Source organism: Protopterus annectens, chromosome 2.part2 (genome assembly GCF_019279795.1).
Source record: "Protopterus annectens isolate FY-2018-M chromosome 2.part2, PAN1.0, whole genome shotgun sequence".
Classification (NCBI taxonomy): domain Eukaryota; kingdom Metazoa; phylum Chordata; order Ceratodontiformes; family Protopteridae; genus Protopterus; species Protopterus annectens.
The window spans coordinates 644,988,381-645,000,413 of NC_056730.1; the positions used below are offsets into that span (position 1 = coordinate 644,988,381).

Sequence of the window (12,033 nt, forward strand, 5' to 3'; positions counted from 1 at the left end):
AAAATTTGGATCAATGATAACTTTCGTTGACAGCTGCAGTTTATAATACCACTGTTTCATCAGCTCCATGTGACTCAGTCAAAGATGAACAAATATGAATTTCCCCCCCAAAAATGCACCCTGAATCATCTTAATGAAATAACACCATAAAATCCAAAAGTGATGTAATTTGGACCTCTTTTCTGGCTAGTGCAATAAGATGGCTTGTTTTGGTTTTATCCAACATTACAGTAACATTACAGTAAACAAAGCAGGTATTTATGGAGCAACAGAACAACTCCTACATCATTCAGGTTGTGATAAAGATCTATGACTTTGGCCAGTGAAAGGCAGATTGCTCTAGATTTTAACAAGCATATGGAGACTAAAAAGAAGCCATTGTGAAAGCACAGAGAGAGACAGAGAGAGAGAGAGAGAGAGAGAGAGAGAGAGAGAGAGAGAAACAGTGTTTAACAAGGAGAAGAAAGCAGGGAAAGGAAACAGACTAAGACACAAAGTAGAAGGGAGCAGATCTGATTTGAAAAAATGGCAACTAAAGTGGAAACAAGACTACATGGACACCATCAGCAGTTTGAGAACAACATAGCAGCTGCAAAGGAGCACACTCTGGCTGTAACCAGGGACTACATTATGCAACCCAGACTCAGTAAGCACATCCATTTAGTTGAGTATTGTATGTGTGTGTGTGTGTGTGTGTGTGTATGTGTGTGTGTGTGTGTGTGTGTATCTGTGTAATACAGCATGGTCAATTTTATATACAAAGTTCCTAGATTCATTAGCTGCAGAACTCCATGAAGAATCTACTAGCACAGAACTTTTTGTTTACAGATTTCGTGGTTCTTGGCACTTTCTCTGTACTTCCAAATCATTAGCTAGTTCCATATTCAGTTTTCTTTTGTAAGTCTGTATAGAAGAGATTTTATGTTAAAAGTTTCTAAAGCTCTGTTACATATTCTGCCTAAAGATATGGCTGCATCGGCAACAAAAGTGAATAGTGAATTAATTAAGTAGATTCCATTCTCTAAGTTTCTGATGTAAACTGATTGAATTACTGAGGTAATAGGCTGGTATTGCTTTCAGTCTTTACATTGTGAGGACTGATATCTACAACATTCTTTGCAACAGCTCACTTGTGCATTTGTTTGAGCTTTTGAATAATTTTGCCAGAACACATTAACCAAACAATGTTAAACAGTGAATGGCAGGCATGCTTTGTGGAATTTTAGTGAAAAGCAGGTATTATGCATACATACCTTTTTGAATGGGTTATAAATGTAGTATATGAAAGCATTTTACGAGACTAGTTGATGGGTACCTAAGCCAGACCCATCTGTCAATGACTTTGCTTTGTACTTGGGCTTTGGAGAGTGTTAAGGTAAGGGATATGGTGAGACAACAAAATGACAGATCACAGCTCTGATCCTGAAAAGGCAATGCATTTTGTCTTGTGGATATCACATTACAGGGAGCTGAGTGGCATTCTGTCAGATGAGATTCATTTGCACAGCAAGGCAGGTTGTCTTATGCACTCTGTGAAGAGAAGGGTCATGCTCATTAAAATAAGTCTGGCATTTTTTTATTTGGTTTAATCCACTTTTAGAAAAAAAGCTGCACTAATCATGATACAATTTCTTTAGGAATTTGAACATTTCTTAAAAAACAATTTTAGTATAAAGACACAGGTAGTACACATTGTAAAGTCAAGGATAGTGGATGCCATGTATTCATATAGAGAATGTAGCTCTATACATTTGATTTATGTAACATTGATAAATATTTTTTTATAAATGGTTTTAAAGTGACATTAGTAGCCTGTTTCTGTGATGCAGAGGGATGGAGATCTGACTGTGGCCCAGATGGCCCAGGGATCGATTTAGTAGACATAGCACTGAAGGAGCCAAGCAGGGAGGGGGAGGAGTGATGAGTGTGCCTTACTCACCTTCCTTGGAATTATAGTGGGGGTGCACACACACACACACACACACACACACACACACACACACACACACACACACACACACACACACACACACACACACACACACACATATATATATATATGAATGTAAAACGACCAAAAACTTCATAAAACCACACAGTGCCAAACAATGAAACAAATGAAGAATGTCAGGAATAAATAAATCCAAATTACGCGTTTCGTTCACTTTTAATGACTGTGAACTTCCTCAGAAATACAAAAAATGTAAAAGCAATTGATTTAAATAACAATAATTGATGTCACATGAAAAAATAATCCAATCATAAACTAATACCAATTTAACTTTATAAATTAAACTATTTAAAATATATTATGTCACATAGAAACTATTCACTTAAAAATACTTATACATAACTCATTCATCATTAATAAACACCAGATTTAGAAAATATGTTATTATTAATTTTCTCTAACACTAAAACCTTTGTGCTTGCAGGAAACATTTAATGTTAATGGCTTCATTTAAGCCTGGAAACTCATCCACTCCTAGCATAACTTGCCACAGAGCTTCCCTACATTCTAATTTTACTTTGTAGTTTCCACTGAATAAATGATCATTTACTTTTTCTAAAACCGAAAAAGTAAATTTCTTGAAGTCTGAACATACATCTGCATGTTTGGCCAGGGCATTTTTAAAGTCCTTGTTTTTGATAGCAAACAAATGCTCATAAATTCTTTTATGAAGGGTTCTAATAGTTTTTCCTATATAAAATTGTTCACAGGAATTACATATAGCAACGTACACGACATTCTTTGTTGTACAAGTGTAATGTCCCCTGCTGTAAAATTCTTTGTTCAAATGTTTAAAGAAAACTGAACTAGTCCCTGAAATGAACCTACAATATTTGCAGTTTCCACAAGGGAAAGTACCCAATAATGATTGATTAATCAAATTACTATTACCAGAACTCTTTTCTAAAAGAAATTTGAGACTAGATGTTTTCTTATAAGTAAAAACTGGAACTTTACCAATAATATTAGCTAAGTCATAGTTACCCAACACAACCTTCCAATTATCAGAAATGATGTTTCTAATAATCTTCATTTCATTTGTTATTGGAATAGGAAATGCTAAATGAAAAGTTTTGATCTCATTATTAGTAACTTTTAGACTGACTAAAAGTGTTTCTTTGGACTTCTTAAGAATAGGGGTGGCCTTAGCGTCTCTCAAACACACTACCTCTCCCATAATTTTTTGAAGCCAATGTACACTGTAGCCTCTGTCAATGAAAAAAGTTTTAAGCTTAACAGCCTCTTCATTAAACTTCTCATTATTAGTAGTTAGTCGACTTAACCTAATAAATTGCCCCTTGACCACTCCTTTTTTCATAAAAGTCGGATGCAAACTATTGAAATGCAAATATTGATTGGTAAATGTAGACTTTCTATAAATACTACTTTCAAAATAAGAATGTTCTACATCATAACTTAAATGAATGTCCAGGAAGTCTAAGGTTTTACCAAACTGTCCTATAGTAAAATGCAAAAAATCAGTGGACTTGTTCAAACTATCAACAAAACTACAAAAGCTGTCCAAGTCACCTTTCCACAAAATAAACAAATCATCAATGTATCGTCTATAAAACATTGAATATTTTGCTAATGGATTTGATGTGAACACTTCTAACTCCCAAGTAGCCATAACTAAGTTGGCGAAACTGGGTGCTACCCTAGAACCCATTGCAACACCTGCTACTTGTTTGTATTGTACACCTTCAAATGAGAAAAAATTATTATCCAAAACCATCTCCATTAAAACACACACTGTGTTAACCATATTGTTGTCTAAATCTGTGTGATTTGATAAATATTCTCTCATCATTTCTACACCCTTAATGTGATCAATGCTTGTGTACAAAGAGACCACATCCAAAGACGCAAAACGAAAATCAGGATCTTGTACTTGAAACGTACTCAATAGTTCTAACAAGTGCCAAGAATCTCTTAAATAAAAATTCATTTTTTGCACTATAGGATTCAAAATGTGGTCTAACCAGATGGAAATGGTTTCTGTCTTTGATTGGCGTGCTGAAATAATGGGCCTAAATGGTAATGTATTCTCAAACTTGTGTAACTTATGTATACCAAAAATGCAGGCTAATCTAGGGTATTCAGTGTACATGAAATCATAATCTGGGTAGGTAATGTTATTTTGACTTAATAAATCAAATAAAACTATATACAGTTTTGAAAAACTTCTAATGATGTCATCATTTGTCACAATTTTGTAATTTGAAACATCACTCAGCAATACTTTCATTGCTGTAATGTAATCTACAGTTTTCATTATGACTAATGTACCCCCTTTGTCAGATTTCATAACCCTTAACTCATTACTTTTAATCAAAAAATCAAGTGCTGGTGTTTATTAATGATGAATGAGTTATGTATAAGTATTTTTAAGTGAACAGTTTCTATGTGACATTTAATATATTTTAAATAGTTTAATTTACAAAGTTAAATTGGCATTAGTTTATGATTGGATTATTTTTTCATGTGACATTAATTATTGTTATTTAAATCAATTGTTTTTACATTTTTTGTATTTCTGAAGAAGTTCACAGTCATTAAAAGTGAACGAAACGCATAATTTGGATTTATTTATTCCTGACATTCTTCATTTGTTTCATTGTTTGGCACTGTGTGGTTTTATATATATATATATATATATATATATATATATATATATACATACATACACACACATACACGCACACACACATATAGAGGCACTAGGAGGTGTGATTTCTCTGATGGAGACTAGAGCAACTAACACTCATGCTTCGAGAAGTGGGGCAAGGCTGCTTGGAGGAAATGTCCCTTGCAGAAGAGAGGGAATTACTTGTCTAGTCAATCCATTACACCTCTCTCCCTGGCATTTTGCTCAGTGTGTGTGAGAGATAGGACCTCAAAAACAGCAAAAGTCTCAAGCCACCCCTGTTATCTGTCTGAGTGATAGCCCCATCTGTTTTTTTTTTAAACAAGAAACATCTTTATTAAACCATTACTTATGACGTAGGCAATCGTACATTTATATAAATGAAAACCAACCACACTGACACTATCCTAGTTGCAAGCATTAAACATCACAAACCATACTGACACACTCCCAGTTGCAAACATTATGCATCACTTATGTAATCTACCCAATCATTTTCAGTCAAACATTAAATAGCTCATTTAAGTGCTGCCTTCTTTTAAACCTCATTCATCCCCTGTATTTATTGTTCCCACAATTCCCATTTTTTTTCCTGTGTGGTTTGCTCCTATCCTTTTCTAAAGATCCCAGTTCCAGTTGTTTTTTTTCTGTTACTATAGTCACTACTACTAATATAGTTAGTTTAGATTCTGATTTCCCAATGGCTACCTCTGGTTGACCCTTGCCCCAGTGAAGGGGAACAGATGGACCGATTGACTGGGAAGGTACTGATGATTAACAGACAATGGGGCAAAGGGAGCAAAAATAAAATAAAAAAAGTGGCATTACTGTATAGCATTGTTGTATAGTTCCTTGTCCTAAATACCACAGCAAGTGCTAAGGACTGGATATCTGGATGTCAAACTGATGTTACAGATTTACAGCCATGTTGTGCCACAGAAATTTCACATTTGGCATTAGGAGGATAGAAGGACAAGGAATGCTTTTTATAAACCACAGCTACAGAAAGTCAGTGGCATAATAGCACAGAATGGGATCCTGAAATGTACCATAGACTAAAATTGTAACGTTTATTTTGTCTTCTGTCATTAAGAAATAGTTGTAGAGATGCCCAACTACCAGAGCTTCTACAGTGTCTTGGATCTTTCATGCTGCTGTGTCAGTAGTGTAGAGTAGGGGCAAAGGGGGCAGGCACCCATGGTGGAAAGTACTAAGGGGTGCGATCGTCAGATGCTGATCAGTCTTCAGTGCATTGCTGGCATTTAAAGGCTGGTAATGCATTTCCTGTCTGAACTCAAACACCTTAGTGCTTTGCGTGTGGAATAAACATAAACAGTAGCAATTGATAGCTGATTAAAAATGCATTGAATAGGAAAATGCAGTAGTAAACCAGTGTTAAGTATGGGACAAATGTATTTATAGTATGATAATGCTTTTCTTTATATACTGATGTGCTAGTACTTTAGAGATGACTAATTTCAGTCCAATTAGCAGGAGGTCTGTTTGGTTAGGTTTGATGTTGTTGCAGGTACTCCTCAGCAATGGTAGTTAATCTGTTAATAAAGGAATATGTTAGACTCAGCAGGAAATTCTGAAAAAGAAATGCATCATTACATCTAAGGATTTGGTGCCTTATAACAGATTGGTACTTTGTTCCACTGATTTCAAACTGTAGCTCAGCACCAGGAGCATAGCCATGTTTTATAGAATTGTATGGTTTTAACCCCTTCCACCCTAGTTGTAGCTCTTCTTTACTTCATACATTGTATGTTTTGGATAGAAAATCTTTTCAATACTGAGACAAATAAATACTAAAATGATTGGCATACACACACACACACACACACACACACACACACACACACACACACACACACGCACACACGCATACACACATACACACACAAAGCAGTCATACCAGGCATTCTGAAAAAAAAAAACACGACAGATGATACAATATATAACTTAATAAAATAAAACAGTAGCAAATATACTATTTTATTTCAGTTCTAGCAAATCCTTTTGTACAATGTAACTAAATTATTCTAATTCTAGCAAATCTTTTTGTACAATGTAACTAAATTATTCTAACAAACATTATTCCATTGTGTGCACTAAATTATTCTAACAAACATTATTCCATTGTGTGCACAGTATATGCCTATCTATGCCCATGTGCAGAGAAAAATATAGTTTTGTAGGTATATAATCGATGTACTACTTCCATGCTTATCATTGCACTGTGTTGTGCAGACCTTTGGTAAGGCATATCCTGACTAAAGTTTCCTGAGGTACTTCATTCACACAAGAGGATATATACACAGTTATAATGGACTAATGAGGGTTGATATTCGAGATTCACGGCTGACCATTGATAGACATATACAATACCGTGCCTGCCTGGTAATAGCTATAGCTTCTCATTGTGGCACTTGTGCTGTTGGTGGTAGGAGTTCTGGCTGGTCTAAAAACTATAGGTCTGTTTGAGACAACAGTGGGATATACCAGTGAAGGCCAGCCAGAGTCACTGGGTGATAAACTATCAGGGCTAGCTTATTTTGTATCAAAAGGACAGTAGAGGGAAATAGGAGCCACCGCTTGTACCTCCCAGTCTGGTATCAACAGAATGGCATTATGCGTGTTAGCTATGTTTTGTGTAGATAAGTCAGACGTATAATGTGCCTGTGAAGCATGACTCTGAAACAAGTGTGCTTAGTTAATTAATTTGCATAGATATTCCTAAGATTGTCCTTGTTGAATTGCAACACATACCTCTCAACTGTCCAGAGTTTTGGCTCATATTTTTGATCTGTTCCTCATAAAACTTGTGGTTTTCTGGCAAATCACTGGGATGATCTGAGGATTGAAGTCACTAAATGATGGCATACATTTGAGTTTCAGACTTCAAATCCTTCAGAAAATGTATGTTAAAACAAACCCTGTTACTCTAGCAACTTTCTAAGTTTATAAAAGCAATATTTAAAGTATGTCCCTATTTTTGAGCCTTTGTCCCCCCATTTTATTGGGCTTTGTCCAGATTTCTTGCACATGCTGTAAGACGTTAGAACATCCCTGTGTTCTACTGTACCCATGAAGCTGACTACTATTTTTATGATTAGTTTATAACATTTTATTTGACCAGTCCTATTTGATTAATGGAATATATTTTTAATTTGTTCCTAAGGAGCATGGGTTGAGTGCTGTCACTGACCGGGTAGCAATGCATTCGAATAGCTGTTGTTATCATGTTTTTAATAGATCTGATGAAGAGTTCGTTAACTCAAAAGCACTTATCCTTATTATGTTTTGTTTTTATTAAAGTGTGTGCTTCGGACTGTAGTTGTTAGACTCCTCCTCTTTTTGATTCTTACTGTCTCTGTTCGAGCCCGACTTTTAGTAACTGCTGGTGTATTTCTTTATTTGCTATTTTTATGTGGAAGATTTCATCTGGGGCAGTGTCAAAACAAGTCAGCAGTTATGATTACGCATCCTGCATAAATATAACACTTGATACGTCTAGTCAGTGCAGAATGGGCTATCCTGTTTGAGGGTGTTTCACGTTTGAAACTAGGAGTGTCAAATATGAATAATGTAAACAACCAGCCATTATTATCAGTTAGTACAAGCTAAGCTGCTTAATGGCATTTGACTTCCTAGGTTTATTTATATTTTGAAGTCTTAAGTCTGTAATTACAGATAAGGCAATGTCTCACTAAAGTAATATTTAATTAAATAAAAAACAAAAAATGTACTTATCCTGCACTCATACTGCCTGACACTGAGTTTACCAGCTGCACTCTCCCACTTCCCACTGTCCCATATAGCTACAGCAGAGAAGCACAGTATACTAACTGTAAGGTATTTTATACTTGAAGAAAAGATAAATACATTTTAGTCCCATTTTGTCTGAGTTGATGAAACCATAAAGGTAGTATGTATTTAGAGATCAGGGTTGTACGAGCAGAGCTTCCACATTGGGAGGTACAAGTGGTGGCTGCTTCCCTGGAGAAAAAATTTTAGTGCATTTTAAAGCATTCTGTGGTAATGTAATGACTGAGGTATAGTTGCCCATGGTGTGTGCTAGTGTAAGTAATGCACAGATTTTTTTCTTCAAAACAGATCTAAAACAAGAGCTCATTCTAAGGCTGAACAGGTACAGAATGAGTGTCTGTTTTATAACCAGAATTTCTTGGTGGACATTAACATTACCTAGTTCATAGGTTCATAGGTTCATAGGTTCATACTAGGCTATCTGCCCAAGGGCATTTATAAAGCTCTATTCAGTCTCATACCGCTTGCTCAGAGGTGACCTGTGCCTGACATATAAGGCCATGTCAAACCCAGATTTGATGAATATGCTTCACCTCAAAAAATCTAGATCCCTCAGAACCACAAGGGCGGGAGACTTAAACCTTGACACGGTTATAAATAGAACGTGCTGGAGGGACAGATTCATCACCCAGAGACTCCCTATGCTGTGGAACAAAATCCCGGTACATGTGAGGCAGAGCACCTCTCTGGCCTTGTTCAAGAGGAATCTTGACCAATGGATTTTATTTTATTTTTTATTTATTTATTTTACATTTGTTAACCGGGCTAGTCTAGCTGGATATATCTCCATTTTCAGTAGAGGCCCGGGGAGAAAAGCTCCACATAGAACATAACAGTGAGACATACTTTTAATAAACACAAAGAATACAAGTAAGACAACAATCGTAAAAACAAGAATGAGTACAAATTGCTAATAATAAACTAGGCGAATCAAATTCACAAAAAGAAGGTACATTATCATTAAAAGTCCTGACTAGAGATAGGACAGTTTCAAGGGTTACTTAATACATTCCATACAGGCTATACCATAAGGCTCCTACTACAATAATAAAAAAGAATGGAAAGAGAAGGAGGAGGAATTAAGTAATGTGAGAGGAAAGGAATGAGATAGTAGTCAAGAGATGAGAGAAAAAAGAGAGACTAACAAGAGGATATGGGAAAGGTAAGAAAAATAGGTCAGAACAACGAGTGAATTGAAGTGAGAGGAAAGGTACATGCTAGATATAAAGCAACAGGAGAGGTTAAAGGTCAGGAGAGGGGTGTAGAAAAGTTAGTCAGGAGTATTACAAGAGCAAAGCCAGTGATTTTGGAAGTACAGTTTGATTTGTTGTTTGGATGGGAGATTGCAGATATACCCCAGGGATTACTTCAGTGTCACTGCTTGACAGAGGCACAGCAAAATGATAGGCATAGTTTTTATTCAAACTAAAGGGAGTTAAGATACTTCTGCACTGTTTAAAGCTCATCTAACATTGCTGAAGTTTAATTTTCATACACAGAGACCGTTTTTTTTTACAAAGGCAGTTCTAGCAGGGAAGAGCTATTGTAAATGTTCTAGAAAAAAAAAAGATACCTGCCTTAGTTATCAAAGGCTATCAAATTCTTCTGACAAAACTTGGATATTAAATTATACACCATCTTAGGTAGTATGTCTTGTCATGGCTTAGCTGAGACAACTGCTTGTATGTGCAGATAAAAATCACACTTCAGTTTATGTAGTGTAATCTGACCACACAGAAATCCCGACATTCTGTGCAAGTCTGTCATATGTAAACTTCACTGAAGCTTTATGTTGTATAATTTCTACTTAGTTTAAGATGGTTTAAAATATCTGCTGTCCATTTCAGTACACCAAAAGTTGACATTAGTCATCAGAACTGATCATTTATTTTATAAATGAGTATTGTAGAACTCTAACTTCTGGGGAAGGAACGTTACAACTATGCTACAGTGTACCAGTATGGAAAATGCAGAATATTTAGATGCTCAGTACATGGAGATCAAATGTGTATGGGTGGGATAGTAGGAGAAATTACAGAGCCTTAGATCATAGGTGTTTTTTTATTACTTATTTGTTGACCAGGTAAGCCCAGCGGACAAATTGCTCCTATTCAGGGCTGACCTGCAAGCACTGTTTTGGTAAATGACATGCTTGGACTCGTACAACAAACAAATGAAGGTGGAAGGAATCAAACCCTGTACCTTGGGTATAGGAGGCTTCTGCTCTGACAAGGCCGCTGGTCTTGCAGTCTTGGAACTGTTGAGGAGCTTAGTCCAATTTCCCCAGAGCACTGTCCAGTTAAGCGACTTGCTCAAAATCACACAGTAGGCAAATGAAAGCTGAGGGAATCAAACCCTGAACCACAGGGAGCTGCCCTTTGACAACTCCTAAAATTAGTTAATCCTGTGTGCTGCTGCCCAATTTTAAATGTTTCATAATAATTTAAAGAATTTAATAACAGGTCACATCTTTTATTGTGGAATAGTTACAAGGGTGGTGCTAGTGTGTTTAACCTGATGGGCAGCAGAATACCTAATAGTGGAGATTCTGATGGAAAAATAAGATGCTGTTTAATAACATCAAAGTAAATATCTCTGGGAACAAAATCACCTGGCATTTAGTTTGTATGTGGCTTTCTCTCAAAGACTGTATTTCTTCTTTTCATTTTATCTCATGCTGTTGCTACTTTGCAATTCAGTGATCAGGCTTTGTTTTTTTCAGCATTTCACTTAGTTTGCATCAATTTTAACATAAGTTAAGGCAAACTCTCATTAAGTGACGTTGGAGTCTTGTTACAGATTTTGGCAGAAGTTAGAAGTACATTATTAGAGGTTGACATCATACATGACTTAAACAGGGCTAGCGTAACTCTCAAGTGTACTACATTGAGGACAGTTCGCCATTTTGAATCTTAAAATTCTCTGTTACTTGCTGTTCCACATTGAAATACTCCAGTATGCATTCATAGTTTAAGATTTTTTAACAGATATCTATGGAATATAGCACTGAATCATTCTGACTTCTGAAAAGAACTTTTTGTGAGTATTGAAATACTCCAGTATGCATTCATAGTTTAAGATTTTTTAACAGATATCTATGGAATATAGCACTGAATCATTCTGACTTCTGAAAAGAACTTTTTGTGAGTATGAATATGCAGTTATTAACTATGCTATGAGCTTCCTATTTGAAGTTGTTAGTTAAGTGTTCCACATTTTGGTGACAGAAGGTAGAGAGCTTTGAGAGCCAGGTCTGAAAAAAGTTACATTTTGTTCTTTCTTTGTATTTTTAGATGGGGAGGAGGGACTGTCACTGAGACATACAGCAATATAGTTTCACAGCCCATGAGTAGAGAAAGTAAACGAGGCATTAAGTAACACAGAAAAACATCCTTAGTGAAATTTGAATCTCCTTCTTCACAATTTAGATTCAGAAATCAACTGGGTAAAGTCGGAGCCCACAAAAAGGTCAGTTTTGGAAAATTATTGTTCTTTTGAACCAGCCAAAGGAAACATAGTAAGGCAGTGATGTAGGCTGCCTGTA

The 12,033-nt window shown here is 35.9% G+C and overlaps 1 protein-coding gene across 1 annotated transcript in view; it reads left to right on the forward strand.

Moving 5' to 3' along the window:
* Positions 1–333: 333 nt before the first annotated feature.
* The window catches only part of ATP6V1B1 (ATPase H+ transporting V1 subunit B1), a 1,526,458-nt gene continuing 1,514,758 nt past the window's right edge, over positions 334–12,033 (forward strand). The window contains exon 1 of the mRNA XM_044064065.1: positions 334–646. Coding sequence (XP_043920000.1) covers positions 526–646 — 121 coding nt within the window. The 5' untranslated portion in view covers positions 334–525. The remainder of the gene's footprint in view (positions 647–12,033) is intronic.